Below are 16,676 nucleotides of genomic sequence, written 5' to 3'. Positions count from 1 at the left end.
CTCCTTATTTCAAAATCAAACTTAAAAAAAAATCGAATCTTCATCAAAGCATCAAAACTAGTATCAAAGTAACAATATCAAAGTGAAAAAATGGGCTTGTGTCTACCTCGGAGTTTTTATTATCTGATGTTTGAACTATTTTTAACAAAATTGCAATCTCAAAATTTTTATCGGATGGGTTTGCGGTAAAAGGGCATGTGGGGACTAATTAAGCTTCGGTCTCTTTTGACTCTTTAAAAGTGAACTAGAACTTTCTATTTCCAATTATATGAGCCCTCTCTGAAGTTTATACGAGTAGCCCTTCTGTAAGAACCATATATATCCCCAGAGTATTTTCGACATAACACCTTTAAATTAGTTGTTGTTTTCTTAGACCACACTGCCGTTCTAAGACGAACAAATAAATTTTCATATAGGGATAAATCCATTTATTTAGACAGTGAAAAAATAGGTACAATAGTCCAGATATTTCGGTCACATATACAGCGACCGTCTTCAGTAGAAATACTAAAATAATAAAACTGAAACTACCATATTTATGTACAACAAAATAAATAACTTTTCGGGTCATTCACAAAATAATGAACTTCCGAATTATTCACTAGAGTCCATTCAAAGTTCTTGATGTAAATTTTCTTCTTTAATATTGCCCAAATGTAAAACAAATTTCCAATGAAAGTGGCAAAGTATTCCGTAAGGCTTTGGTGGAAGGCTTTGCCACTTTCATTGGAAATTTATTTTACATTTGGGCAAGATTAAAGAAGAAAATTTAAATCAAGAACTTTGAATGAACTTTGTCAATGAACTCTCTCTGAAAATAATCTAGTGAATAATCTGGAAGTTCATTATTTTGTGAATGGCCCGAAAAGTTATTTATTTTATTGTATATAAATATGCTAGTTTCAATTTTATTATTTTAGTACTTCTACTGAAGACGGTCGCTGTATATGTGACCGAAATATCTGGACTGTTGTACCTGTTTATTCACTGTCTAAATAAATGGATTTATCCCCATTTGCAAGTTTATTTGTTTATCCCAAGAGTATAACTTACAACGCCTGTCTCTGGTCCCTGGAGGGTTGTGTCAACCCTGGAGTTTTAATATCAGATGCTTGAACTATTTTTAACAAAATGGTCACCTCAAATTTTATCGGATGGGTTTATCCATCCGTCTGAAACGAAATAAGGTATGGCGTGAATGTTTTTCATTGAATACATTTTGAATATTTTCTGAACAGATTGTCATAGGTCAATGCTCTACATTTGTGTTGATTCATTGATTTTAAATAACTTATATTGTTTAAATGATTAATTAGCTATGAAACGAATTATATTACATATATTATGTTTGCACAACATGTGTCGACCTCGGAGTTTTCGTTATCTGACCCTTGATTTTTTTTTTAATAAAATGGCTACCTCAAAATTTTTATCTGATTTATTTGGGGGAAAAGGGCTTGAGGGAGGGGCTAGTTGCCCTTCGATCACTTTTGAATCTTAAAAATTGAACTAGAACTTTCAATTTCCAATCAAATGAGCCCTCTCTGAAGTTTATACGATAATTCCTTCCAAAACAGCTGTATATGCCCCCGAGTATAACTTATGATTAATTAGTATATATAATTATTAAAACTAATGATTAATTAGTTATAAAACGAATCATATTATAAATATTATGTTTGTACAACATGTGTCGACCCCGGAGTTTTCGTTATCTGACCTTTGAACTTTTTTTTTTTTTTAACAAAATGGCTACCTCAAAATTTTTATCTGAGGTATTTTGTGGAAAAAGGGCGTGGGGGGGGGGTTAGTTGCCCTTTCATAACTTTTGACTCTTAAAAGTTGGACTAGACCTTCCAATTTCCAATTAAATGAGCCCTCTCTGAAGTTTATACGATAATCCCTTCCTGCCCCCGGGCCCTGGGATGTTTTGTCGACACCAGAATTTTTTTATTTAACCCTTCAACTATTTTTGACAAAATTGTATTTTTAACCCTTGCATATAAAGCACCTATGGGGGGAAAATAATAAAAAAAATGTTATTTATGTTTGCACCGGTTATCTTTATGTTTGTAAGATAGTTAATTGTAATTTCTGTTCCTTCTGTGTTTCGTTTATTCTTTAACAGTAATTTCTGGTCTTTTTGAGTTTTAACTATAATAGGAATTAGTTTCTGTTGGTTCTGAGTTCAATATGGCTCTTTACTTTTCTTAGAAAACTTTTTTTTAAGCAAGTTTTTTTTTAATTAATAATAATACAACATTGAAGCCTTATGGCTTTTGCTATAGAAAACTTAATTACATGCCTCTGATAAATAAACGTGATTTTTTAACGCAACAATGAATGGATCGAAAAATTAGCTTCCAAAGACAGTAGTTAGGCTATTTCATTTGTTTATGCAGAAAGCACAGGATCGTTTTGATTAGACAATTTTTCGGATTCTTTGTGCCACAATAATTGATCATTTATCGCAAAGTATGTATTTTAACCTTTTTTTAAGTATGGCTGTAATTTTAAGTATTTTAGCCTTTTCAGTTTGAGAGAATTTCTGGGAGTAATTGGACAGAAAATTACTTATCTAGTTCTTATTTGTATATTTTGATGAATCTTAACGTCCATTCGAAATTTCTTGAAAGTTTTAACTTTCTTCCCATACAAAACTTTACCTTTTTAAACTCTTTGGGGTGGGGGCAGCGTAGTTGGCATAAAGAAGAAAACTTTAGCATAGACAGTAGGAGAGGGGGGAGGGTGAGGTCTTTGAACTATTTAAAAACCAAAATCTATCTCAAAGTTCTTATCGGATGGGTTTGAGGAAAAAAAGGCGTGGAGGAGGGGGTCTAGCTGCCCTACAATCTCTTGTGACTCTTAAAAAGTGAACTAGAACTTTCGATTTCCAACCAAATGATCCCTCTTTGAAGTTAATACGATAATCCCTTCCATAAGACCCATATATGCAACCACGGCATAACTTACAACGCCTGCTCCCAGGCCCTGGTGGGTTGTGGCAACACCAGAATTTTTGTCATATTATCTTTGAACTATTTTTAACAAAATAGCTATCCTAAAATTTTTATTGGGTGCATTTGGGAAAAAATGCTTTTTTTAGGGGGGGGAGCTGGTTACCCTCCAATATCTTTCGACGCTTAAGAAGTGAACTAGAACTTTCAATTTCCAATCAACTGAGCCCTCTCTGAAGTTTATACGAGCATTCCTTCCATAAGAACCATATATGCCCCAAGGCATAACTTATAACCCTTGCCCCTGAAGACTGTGGGGGGAGTGTCCTGCTCAAACATATAATTTACAGAACTTTCAACTACGTGGAGCAAAATGCATATATAAAAATTTTGATTGGATGTGATTGGGGACACGGTGGGCGTGGAAAGGGTGTCAGTTGCCTTAGAATCACTTTCGACTATTAAAAAGGGAACTAGTCATTCAAATTTCTAATCGAATGAGCCCTTTGTGAAGTTTCTACGACAACGTTGCCTACACAAAACCTTATATGCCCCCAGGGCATAACATACAACCCTTGCCCTGAGGGCTGTGGGGGAGTTGTCATCCTCAAAGACCTAATTTCCAAAACTTAAAACTACGTTTAATAAAATGACTGTCTCGAAATTTTGATTGGATATGTTTTGGGAAAAGGTGGGCGTGAGAGGGGGGATAGTGACCCTCAAATTACTTTCGACTATTAAAAAGGGCACTAGCCCTTTGAATTTTCAATCAAATAAGACTTTTTTGCAGTTTCTACCTCAACGCCTTCTATAAAAACCTTATATGCCCCTAGGGTATAACTTAAAACCCTTGCCTTGAGGTTTTGAGGGAGTGTCTCTTCGAAAACATATGTTCTATCTGGAAATCAACTACGCTGAACAAAATGGCTATCTCAAAACTTTGATTGGATGTGTTTGGGGAAATGATGAGCCCGGGAGGGGGGGGTGTAGTTGCCCTCCAATCACTTTCGACTATAAAAAGGGCACTAGCCCTACGAATTTCCAATCGACTGAGCCTGTTTTGAAGTTGCTACGACAACACCTTCTATAAAAACCTTATATGCCCCCAGGGCATAACTTATTACCATTTCCCGAGGGTTGTGGGGAGTGTCTTCCTCAAAAAGATATTTTCTATCTGGAAATCAACTACGCTGAACAAAATGGCTATCTCAAAATTTTGATTGGATGTGTTTGGGGGAATGATGGGGTGGGGGAGGGGGCTAGTTGCCCTCTAATCACTTTTGACTATTAAAAAGGGCACTAGAACTCTCCAGTTCCAATCCAATGAGCCCCCTTTGAAGTTTCTACGATGACCCCTTCTATATGAAGTGCCTCTGGGGAAAAATAATAATAATATTAATAATAAAGAATAAAACATTGGAGCCGTATGGCCTTTACTATAGGCAACGCTACAGCGTTGCCTCTGATATACACAGAAGAGAATAGGAAATAAAGTAATATTGACAAAAAGAGACTTCTGGTCTTAATATTATACGCAATCGAAACGGAAATAATAGATTACACTTCTCAGAGCCAGGGGCACTAATTTGGGTCGGAAGAAAGGGCAAGGAGGTGCAATTGCTACTTGGTAGATTTTGTTCAAGAAAAAGACTTTAGTTCAAGAAAAAGAACCCTCGCTTGATATTCTAGGTATAATGCTTATATTTTACAAATGAGCCAATTATTTAACCCTCCCCCCTGCGCTGTGTAATCTTCTTTTGCAACAGGTCGTTGCCCACTCCGGGGGTAAAAATGTTCTCTATAACGGAAACAAAGATGAATTTTTTGCATCAACTCAAAATTACTGATGGTGACTATTGGCGCCCCTCTAACATATCAAAGGGTTCTTTCACACTACGTTGTAGAATATTTTAAACTATCGTAATTTAAGACTTAGCGCTAAGTTATGTAATCTGACGAAACGACTTTTGTCTGTAGCGTAGTTAGTGCCAAGTAGACTCGTGCTATAATTGTAATTGTACGTTAAGTAACTTCTTATTGCGTTATGGAAAAGTTAATATCGTATTATAACAAAACGTAATTTCTGGATGAACAATTAATAAACTTCAAAAAAATATATCAATAAGCTTTTCCTAGAATGCCTTTCACGTTGGTTCAAAGCTGTAGCCTTCATTTCCAGTCCACATTTTCAAATTTTTTAATGATCTGCCTATGCTGATTGTAAGGAGTTCAGACAATCATGATTGTTTCGTAAATTTTTACGTTGCGTGAAAGCACTTGTGTGAGGATGAAAGGCTATACTTAACGCAACTTAACTTAACCCCTGAGCATAGAGAACTAAATACTTAGTGTGAAAACCACTTTAACCCGTTGATACAAGTAATCCTCGATTAGAAATGACTTACATAGCTTACATTCTTAAGTCAAAATAGATAAGAAACGACCTCTTTCAAATTCAAGTAATAAAATTTTTAAAATAGCTCTCTTACACTGTAATATTATCAATGAAGATTTTTTCTATTTCCCATATTCAACCAAAAGTTTTAAACTTTTCATAAATAAGCGAATAATGTTCCCACCCCTTGGAGAAAAGAATGAACACATTTCGAATGTCTAGTAATTTCCCAAAGTTATCTATTTTTTGTGTCAGCTTTATTAGGATAGTTCAGATTTTGAAGATATTGATATAATTCTCTTGTGAAATCCACAAGGGATTTCCTTTGTAAAGTTTAGTTTTCAAGCTTTTGCAAAAGGATAATAATAATAAAGGGACAAGGTTTTCCTTTTTGAATAGAAATATTTAATGATTCTAAAAACGACAAAGGTAACACTGAGGTTAGCTTAATAAATTATTTCAACTACTGTAAAGTTTTTGATGTGTGTTCAGTCCCATATAGTATTTTATTATTTAGCCGATATTCCCTAACTTTAACCAATCAACAGTTGTTCTCCTGTAAATATTATTTACGAAGCCTAAATGAGTGGAATTCTAAGGACCACCATTTACATTTTGAAGAAGATACCTCTCTCGTGTCTGCCATTAAAAATTCTATTTTTAAGAGAGGGGCGCTAATTTAAGAAAATTTTGGAAGGAGAATTGGAGTAGGAAGAATATTTTTTAATATGAAAACACAAAAAAGGGTTTTTCCCAAAATCTTAGGCGGAGCCTGTTAGTTTTTTAACCTTTTCTATTAAAATGCCAAAACAAGTATTTTTTCAAAATTACCAAAAATATTATCCAGGCCTATGCTTGGAATTTTTCTTTAGATGAAGAGACCAGACTCTTTTGACAGCGATTAATAAAGCCATTTTGGGACTGTATTTGTGGAAATGACGTCCTTAGTCATTCTTATTACACTGAGGGATTTACTTATTATATGAGCAACACGTAACCGTATTGATAAACTTCAATCCCTCCCTCCTCATCGAGATCTCAAGATTCTAACTAATTCCCCTTAATATTCTATACTTTTCATAATAATCTGTTCAATTTTAATGTTTTTTATATCTAAGTTGGCAATTCCTGGAAATATGGGTACTCGAAATAAGTTCCTTCTCTACGGACTTGTTATAAGTTTAAGATTTTATTATCTAAGCAAGGCTTCTTTTAATGATGAAGTTGCATGTATCCCTGTTTAGTGTTCAGACCTTCTAAGAGAGGGGCCTAGATTTAAAAAAAATTCTAAGCGGAGGCGGTTGGATGTCCAATAAAGATATTTTTTTGCAGAACACAGATACAATAGCTGTTGCGCAAATAGGCTTTATTTGACATTTTTAAACTTAACAGGTAATTGCCAAAAGCTATTTGCTCTGCTGCTTTCAGAGGAAGAATCAGCAAGCCAATGTAAATCCACTACTACTACTACTACTAACTACTCACCGCAGCACCAAGCCACCGTAAGGTTGAACATAAATTGGCCCAGCGATCTTCCCTTTGAGAATGGTAATTTTGTAATTTATGGCAATTTAATCAGAAGATGTAAAAACAATGAGAAGGAAAGGTAAATTCGAAGACGACACTGCCTTTCCACAACGATAAATAAAAGTTCAAATAGGGATAAATCCTTTTAGTAGACAGGGATAATTCACAAAAGTACTGGATATTTCGGTCACTGCACAAGTGTCCGAAATATCCAGTAGTGTTTTTGTGAATTATCACTGTCTATTAAAAGGATTTATCTCTATTTGAACTTTTATTTATCGTTACGTAGGAATTTTTTCCGTGATAGAGACAATATTTCTAATTTCCATTGGTATTGGGTTTGAGCAGGGTTGGATGGATATGGAGAGAATAAAATATCTTTTTGATAAATGTTATAAACAGGTTATATTAAAGGTTATATAGTGTTGTGTACCAGTCGTCGTCACTTAAACTAAAGCTATCAAATTATAGTATAGGTAAACCTTCATTTTGATGGACTCAATTTAAGTGTCCAGGGATATAATATGCCCTTAAATAGTCCCATGTTGCTGAAATTGTTTGGACTCGTAATAAGCCTTTTGATGCTTTTTATTTGACTGACTGTCTTAGAATGTCAGATCCCAGTCCTATGTCGGGTTGAAATAATTATTGCTGCAATTGATATTTTCTAGCCCATTTAGGAATAACATTCTGCTGAGACGTGCGCCTTAAAATACAAAAGTTAAGAGAAGTGTTAAGATGAGGCGTGTAACCTAGGCTCTACAGCCATCAGCTTGTGCAATATTTTTTATATATGAAAAATAGAAGGAAAAAACAAATTTTAAATGATAAGCATAAAATTTCTTATTGGCTTGGAGAGGATAATCAAATATTGAGGGAATTTCTAAAAACACTTTTTTAAAACAGTTAATTTTTTGATATTATAGTATTAACATCTGACTACACTTTCTGTTTTTTTTTGTATTTTATTGAATGAACTGAGCCTTTTCATGCATATCACTTTTTGTGGATAGCTCCAGTCGTGATGAAAATTGGATATTTGAAACCACTTTAAAAAAAGAACTTATTTTGCAATTTTCCTCCTCACATCCAAATTCTTTCTCTTAAATGTCTCAGAGCCCTGGTTACTCATTATAAGCTGTACAATAAAATCAACACTTTGACCTAACAGTGCCATTATCCGCAAATTCGTTAAATATATATTCAAGAATTTGAGGAAAAGATAAGGAGGAGTAAAACATATGCACAATCAGTGGGGTTACCAAACACAAATAAAAAAATTACCCTCAATAGGATTATCACACAATTTGGCAATCTTATATCCCTTTGCTATTCCGCTTCCAAGTTTCACAAAAACTTGATTTAAATAAGATTCCCCTTTTTATTCTCTCTGTGCTGTAGACATAAAGTTGCTCTCTAAGATTGTTTTATGTAGAAAGGTTTCTTATGTAATTTCCTCAAAGAAGAGCCTCTTACATATTGGAGACGATGCAAGAGTAATTACGCATATGTCTGTCACTTTTGTCGGTAATCCATTACAGTGAAGATCATCATCGACTTTGGCAAGAGAGGCCTAGCTGTCTTTACAAGACTGTTCATTTGCAAGACTGTTAACCTTTTTTGTAGCATGTCCGTTGATATATCTCTGAATCAGAAAGGTTCCATGAAAAGTATCTTTACTTTTCCAGAAAAGTATCGTTACTGTTTCGAGGGAAGGGGGCATCGGTAAAATAACCAAAGGTGCTCTAAATAAAGTTGTAAAATAGCTTACGGACGTGGAGCTATTTTTATCAAAAAAAAAAAACAATATACCAAGTTGACACCCACCAAGCAATTTAAGGACGATCGCTTGTAAATGTCTCCTATTTCGACAAATATTAGCTGTTACTACAAACTCGTAACAACTTTAAACGACTGGAGACAAACATATTTTTAAACACTCATCTTTTTTATTACCCTGTTAAAACTCACTACGTTGGATGCCTCCCATTGAATCTATGAAGTATCTAGCTTGAACACTATTTCAGTCTCTGGATAATCTTTCCCTGATATGAGTTGACATAGCAAATCTCATTCGGGAAATAGTCAAAGACCTGTGGAAAGGAGAGGCGAGGAGACACTACTTATGACATGGACGCTATGGTACGAAATTTGGTCTTTGCAGTGACAGGATAAAATACATTACCAAAATAAGTCATTAATTTGTTATCGTGAGATCTTCTTGCTTCACACAAAGAACCACTTGAAGTGCTTTGAGCCATCAAACAGGCGGCACAAAGGCGTATTTTTTTTTTATAACAGTTTTTTAGTAACTTACAGTACAAACGAAGCTATTCATGCTAATAGTAAAAGAAACTCTAGAAAACCCTAGAAACTCTATATATGCGCAAAAAGACACGCTATGTATGTATGCTGGGTCTTCGCTGCTTCGAATTATCAAAGTTCTTAAAGTTTTTTTTTGTTTTTTCCTGTATTTTTGACGGATTCACCTGTTTTTTTTTCTTGGGGTGGGGGTGGGTATTTTGAATAATTTGTGCCCCCAATAATTGAGATCGAGGCAGTTGGAAACTCATTATTTCTCGATTTCGGTTCAAATTGCTAAACGAAGTTGCTACAATAGGCAATATTCCTTAATAACAACATTAATTGCCAGCATGTTTACACAGGACTGTTACTGGATCCAATTTCCACTATTTAGAACTTTTTGTCGCTGATGTCTAGAAAAGACATAATTAACAGTGTCAATGGCTGCTGCTATAGCGTAGTTGTATAATAAATATAATTTTATTTTATTTGAAATAAATTAATTCGCAATGCAACTGAAAAGTTCAACATCTTTAGAAATTATAGTTTCAACTTCAGTAACCTATACATGGCAATCCACTTTTTGTAACAAGGGAATAATGCTTCTTTGTAAACTTACTACGTCCAGTAAATATTTGTGTATTCTTATGCCCAGTCAAGTAATGCCTAAATTACAAAAACTGATTCAAGAAGAAATATGGTCTTGTCCATTAGGACCTAAAGTTTAATGATAAAGTAATTCTGTCACTCTTGAATGATTAATAACGATTAGTAAAATAAAGAAAATTAATACTTGACCTTTTTCTTATAGGGCTTCATTTACCCGAAACAAACATTGTAACTAGTGTAATTCTACAAGAAAGACAAGCGAATATAGATTCTAATTTAAATAATCAATATTAAAAGATTTATGTCTTTATGTCTACAGCACAGAGAGAATAAAAAGGGGAATCTTATTTAAATCAAGTTTTTGTGAAACTTGGAAGCGGAATAGCAAAGGGATATAAGATTGCCAAATTGTGTGATAATCCTATTGAGGGTAATTTTTTTATTTGTGTTTGGTAACCCCACTGATTGTGCATATGTTTTACTCCTCCTTATCTTTTCCTCAAATTCTTGAATATATATTTAACGAATTTGCGGATAATGGCACTGTTAGGTCAAAGTGTTGATTTTATTGTACAGCTTATAATGAGTAACCAGGGCTCTGAGACATTTAAGAGAAAGAATTTGGATGTGAGGAGGAAAATTGCAAAATAAGTTCTTTTTTTAAAGTGGTTTCAAATATCCAATTTTCATCACGACTGGAGCTATCCACAAAAAGTGATATGCATGAAAAGGCTCAGTTCATTCAATAAAATACAAAAAAAAACAGAAAGTGTAGTCAGATGTTAATACTATAATATCAAAAAATTAACTGTTTTAAAAAAGTGTTTTTAGAAATTCCCTCAATATTTGATTATCCTCTCCAAGCCAATAAGAAATTTTATGCTTATCATTTAAAATTTGTTTTTTCCTTCTATTTTTCATATATAAAAAATATTGCACAAGCTGATGGCTGTAGAGCCTAGGTTACACGCCTCATCTTAACACTTCTCTTAACTTTTGTATTTTAAGGCGCACGTCTCAGCAGAATGTTATTCCTAAATGGGCTAGAAAATATCAATTGCAGCAATAATTATTTCAACCCGACATAGGACTGGGATCTGACATTCTAAGACAGTCAGTCAAATAAAAAGCATCAAAAGGCTTATTACGAGTCCAAACAATTTCAGCAACATGGGACTATTTAAGGGCATATTATATCCCTGGACACTTAAATTGAGTCCATCAAAATGAAGGTTTACCTATACTATAATTTGATAGCTTTAGTTTAAGTGACGACGACTGGTACACAACACTATATAACCTTTAATATAACCTGTTTATAACATTTATCAAAAAGATATTTTATTCTCTCCATATCCATCCAACCCTGCTCAAACCCAATACCAATGGAAATTAGAAATATTGTCTCTATCACGGAAAAAATTCCTACGTAACGATAAATAAAAGTTCAAATAGAGATAAATCCTTTTAATAGACAGTGATAATTCACAAAAACACTACTGGATATTTCGGACACTTGTGCAGTGACCGAAATATCCAGTACTTTTGTGAATTATCCCTGTCTACTAAAAGGATTTATCCCTATTTGAACTTTTATTTATCGTTGTGGAAAGGCAGTGTCGTCTTCGAATTTACCTTTCCTTCTCATTGTTTTTACATCTTCTGATTAAATTGCCATAAATTACAAAATTACCATTCTCAAAGGGAAGATCGCTGGGCCAATTTATGTTCAACCTTACGGTGGCTTGGTGCTGCGGTGAGTAGTTAGTAGTAGTAGTAGTAGTGGATTTACATTGGCTTGCTGATTCTTCCTCTGAAAGCAGCAGAGCAAATAGCTTTTGGCAATTACCTGTTAAGTTTAAAAATGTCAAATAAAGCCTATTTGCGCAACAGCTATTGTATCTGTGTTCTGCAAAAAAATATCTTTATTGGACATCCAACCGCCTCCGCTTAGAATTTTTTTTAAATCTAGGCCCCTCTCTTAGAAGGTCTGAACACTAAACAGGGATACATGCAACTTCATCATTAAAAGAAGCCTTGCTTAGATAATAAAATCTTAAACTTATAACAAGTCCGTAGAGAAGGAACTTATTTCGAGTACCCATATTTCCAGGAATTGCCAACTTAGATATAAAAAACATTAAAATTGAACAGATTATTATGAAAAGTATAGAATATTAAGGGGAATTAGTTAGAATCTTGAGATCTCGATGAGGAGGGAGGGATTGAAGTTTATCAATACGGTTACGTGTTGCTCATATAATAAGTAAATCCCTCAGTGTAATAAGAATGACTAAGGACGTCATTTCCACAAATACAGTCCCAAAATGGCTTTATTAATCGCTGTCAAAAGAGTCTGGTCTCTTCATCTAAAGAAAAATTCCAAGCATAGGCCTGGATAATATTTTTGGTAATTTTGAAAAAATACTTGTTTTGGCATTTTAATAGAAAAGGTTAAAAAACTAACAGGCTCCGCCTAAGATTTTGGGAAAAACCCTTTTTTGTGTTTTCATATTAAAAAATATTCTTCCTACTCCAATTCTCCTTCCAAAATTTTCTTAAATTAGCGCCCCTCTCTTAAAAATAGAATTTTTAATGGCAGACACGAGAGAGGTATCTTCTTCAAAATGTAAATGGTGGTCCTTAGAATTCCACTCATTTAGGCTTCGTAAATAATATTTACAGGAGAACAACTGTTGATTGGTTAAAGTTAGGGAATATCGGCTAAATAATAAAATACTATATGGGACTGAACACACATCAAAAACTTTACAGTAGTTGAAATAATTTATTAAGCTAACCTCAGTGTTACCTTTGTCGTTTTTAGAATCATTAAATATTTCTATTCAAAAAGGAAAACCTTGTCCCTTTATTATTATTATCCTTTTGCAAAAGCTTGAAAACTAAACTTTACAAAGGAAATCCCTTGTGGATTTCACAAGAGAATTATATCAATATCTTCAAAATCTGAACTATCCTAATAAAGCTGACACAAAAAATAGATAACTTTGGGAAATTACTAGACATTCGAAATGTGTTCATTCTTTTCTCCAAGGGGTGGGAACATTATTCGCTTATTTATGAAAAGTTTAAAACTTTTGGTTGAATATGGGAAATAGAAAAAATCTTCATTGATAATATTACAGTGTAAGAGAGCTATTTTAAAAATTTTATTACTTGAATTTGAAAGAGGTCGTTTCTTATCTATTTTGACTTAAGAATGTAAGCTATGTAAGTCATTTCTAATCGAGGATTACTTGTATCAACGGGTTAAAGTGGTTTTCACACTAAGTATTTAGTTCTCTATGCTCAGGGGTTAAGTTAAGTTGCGTTAAGTATAGCCTTTCATCCTCACACAAGTGCTTTCACGCAACGTAAAAATTTACGAAACAATCATGATTGTCTGAACTCCTTACAATCAGCATAGGCAGATCATTAAAAAATTTGAAAATGTGGACTGGAAATGAAGGCTACAGCTTTGAACCAACGTGAAAGGCATTCTAGGAAAAGCTTATTGATATATTTTTTTGAAGTTTATTAATTGTTCATCCAGAAATTACGTTTTGTTATAATACGATATTAACTTTTCCATAACGCAATAAGAAGTTACTTAACGTACAATTACAATTATAGCACGAGTCTACTTGGCACTAACTACGCTACAGACAAAAGTCGTTTCGTCAGATTACATAACTTAGCGCTAAGTCTTAAATTACGATAGTTTAAAATATTCTACAACGTAGTGTGAAAGAACCCTTTGATATGTTAGAGGGGCGCCAATAGTCACCATCAGTAATTTTGAGTTGATGCAAAAAATTCATCTTTGTTTCCGTTATAGAGAACATTTTTACCCCCGGAGTGGGCAACGACCTGTTGCAAAAGAAGATTACACAGCGCAGGGGGGAGGGTTAAATAATTGGCTCATTTGTAAAATATAAGCATTATACCTAGAATATCAAGCGAGGGTTCTTTTTCTTGAACTAAAGTCTTTTTCTTGAACAAAATCTACCAAGTAGCAATTGCACCTCCTTGCCCTTTCTTCCGACCCAAATTAGTGCCCCTGGCTCTGAGAAGTGTAATCTATTATTTCCGTTTCGATTGCGTATAATATTAAGACCAGAAGTCTCTTTTTGTCAATATTACTTTATTTCCTATTCTCTTCTGTGTATATCAGAGGCAACGCTGTAGCGTTGCCTATAGTAAAGGCCATACGGCTCCAATGTTTTATTCTTTATTATTAATATTATTATTATTTTTCCCCAGAGGCACTTCATATAGAAGGGGTCATCGTAGAAACTTCAAAGGGGGCTCATTGGATTGGAACTGGAGAGTTCTAGTGCCCTTTTTAATAGTCGAAAGTGATTAGAGGGCAACTAGCCCCCTCCCCCACCCCATCATTCCCCCAAACACATCCAATCAAAATTTTGAGATAGCCATTTTGTTCAGCGTAGTTGATTTCCAGATAGAAAATATATTTTTGAGGAGGACACTCCCCACAACCCTCAGGGCAAGGGTATAAGTTATGCCCTGGGGGCATATAAGGTTTTTATAGAAGGTGTTGTCGTAGCAACTTCAAAACAGGCTCAGTCGATTGGAAATTCGTAGGGCTAGTGCCCTTTTTATAGTCGAAAGTGATTGGAGGGCAACTACACCCCCCCCTCCCGGGCTCATCATTTCCCCAAACACATCCAATCAAAGTTTTGAGATAGCCATTTTGTTCAGCGTAGTTGATTTCCAGATAGAACATATGTTTTCGAAGAGACACTCCCTCAAAACCTCAAGGCAAGGGTTTTAAGTTATACCCTAGGGGCATATAAGGTTTTTATAGAAGGCGTTGAGGTAGAAAATGCAAAAAAGTCTTATTTGATTGAAAATTCAAAGGGCTAGTGCCCTTTTTAATAGTCGAAAGTAATTTGAGGGTCACTATCCCCCCTCTCACGCCCACCTTTTCCCAAAACATATCCAATCAAAATTTCGAGACAGTCATTTTATTAAACGTAGTTTTAAGTTCTGGAAATTAGGTCTTTGAGGATGACAACTCCCCCACAGCCCTCAGAGCAAGGGTTGTAAGTTATGCCCTGGGGGCATATAAGGTTTTGTGTAGGCAACGTTGTCGTAGAAACTTCACAAAGGGCTCATTCGATTAGAAATTTGAATGACTAGTTCCCTTTTTAATAGTCGAAAGTGATTCTAAGGCAACTGACACCCCTTCCACGCCCACCGTGTCCCCAATCACATCCAATCAAAATTTTTATATATGCATTTTGCTCCACGTAGTTGAAAGTTCTGTAAATTTTATGTTTGAGCAGGACACTCCCCCCAGAGTCTTCAGGGGCAAGGGTCATAAGTTATACCGTGGGGCATATATGGTTCTTATGGAAGGAATGCTCGTATAAACTTCAGAGAGGGCTCAGTTGATTGGAAATTGAAAGTTCTAGTTCACTTCTTAAGCGTCGAAAGATATTGGAGGGTAACCAGCTCCCCCCCCTAAAAAAAAGCATTTTTTCCCAAATGCACCCAATAAAAATTTTAGGATAGCTATTTTGTTAAAAATAGTTCAAAGATAATCTGACAAAAATTCTGGTGTTGCCACAACCCACCAGGGCCTGGGAGCAGGCGTTGTAAGTTATGCCGTGGTTGCATATATGGGTCTTATGGAAGGGATTATCGTATTAACTTCAAAGAGGGATCATTTGGTTGGAAATTGAAAGTTCTATTTCACTTTTTAAGAGTCAAAAGAGATTGGAGGGCACCTAGCCCACCTCCTCCACGCCTTTTTTCCTCAAACCCATCCAATAAGATCTTTGAGATAGATTTGTATTTAAATAGTTCAAAGACCTCACCCTCGCCCTCTCCTACTGTCTACGGTTAGGTTTCCTCCTTTATGCCAACTACGCTGCCCCCACCCTAAAGACTTTAATACGGTAAAGTTTTGTATGGGAAGAAAGTTAAAAGTTTCAAGAAATTTCGAATGGACGTTAAGATTCATCAAAATATACAAATAAGAACTAGATAAGTAATTTTCTGTCCAATTACTCCCAGAAATTCTCTCAAACTGAAAAGGCTAAAATACTTAAAATTACAGCCATACTTAAAAAAAGGTTAAAATACATACTTTGCGATAAATGATAAATTATTGTGGCACAAAAATCCGAAAAATGGTCTAATCATAACAATCCTGTTCTTTCTGCATCAACAAATGAAGTAGCCTAAGTACTGTCTTTTGAAGCTATTTTTTCAATCCATTCATTTTGCGTGAAAAAATCATGTTTGATTTATCAGAGACATATAATTAAGTTGTCTATAGCAAAGGCCATAAGGTTTCAATGTTTTATTATTATTAATTAAAAAAAAACTTGCGTAAAAAAAAGTTTTCTAAGAAAAGTAAAGAGCCATATTGAACTCAGAACCAACAGAAACTAATTCCTATTATAGTTAAAACTCAAAAAGACCAGAAATTACTGTTAAAGAATAAACGAAACACAGAAGGAACAGAAATTACAATTAACTATCTTACAAACATAAAGATAACCGGTGCAAACATAAATAACATTTTTTTTATTATTTTCCCCCCATAGGTGCTTTATATGCAAGGGTTAAAAATACAATTTTGTCAAAAATAGTTGAAGGGTTAAATAAAAAAATTCTGGTGTCGACAAAACATCCCAGGGCCCGGGGGCAGGAAGGGATTCTCGTATAAACTTCAGAGAGGGCTCATTTGACTGGAAATTGGAAGTTCTAGTCCAGCTTTTAAGAGTCAAAAGTGATCAAAGGGCAACTCACCCCCCCCCCCCCCCACGCCCTTTTTCCACAAAATACATCAGATAAAAACGATGAGGTAGCCATTTTTTTAAAAAAAAAAAAAGTTCAAAGGTCAGATAACG

At 34.6% G+C, this 16,676-nt stretch overlaps 1 protein-coding gene across 1 annotated transcript in view; it reads left to right on the top strand.

Annotated features, from left to right (window-relative positions):
• Positions 1-16,676, top strand: part of Gfrl (Glial cell line-derived neurotrophic family receptor-like) — a 344,955-nt gene that overhangs the window by 53,235 nt on the left and 275,044 nt on the right. The window contains exon 4 of the mRNA XM_089102448.1: positions 6,745-6,900. Coding sequence (XP_088958574.1) covers positions 6,745-6,900 — 156 coding nt within the window. The remainder of the gene's footprint in view (positions 1-6,744; positions 6,901-16,676) is intronic.

Source organism: Artemia sp. Qi Xiang Cuo, chromosome 16, assembly GCF_049724085.1.
Source record: "Artemia sp. Qi Xiang Cuo chromosome 16, ASM4972408v1, whole genome shotgun sequence".
NCBI classification, from domain to species: domain Eukaryota; kingdom Metazoa; phylum Arthropoda; class Branchiopoda; order Anostraca; family Artemiidae; genus Artemia; species Artemia sp. Qi Xiang Cuo.
This window is presented reverse-complemented; position numbering and strand designations above follow the sequence as displayed.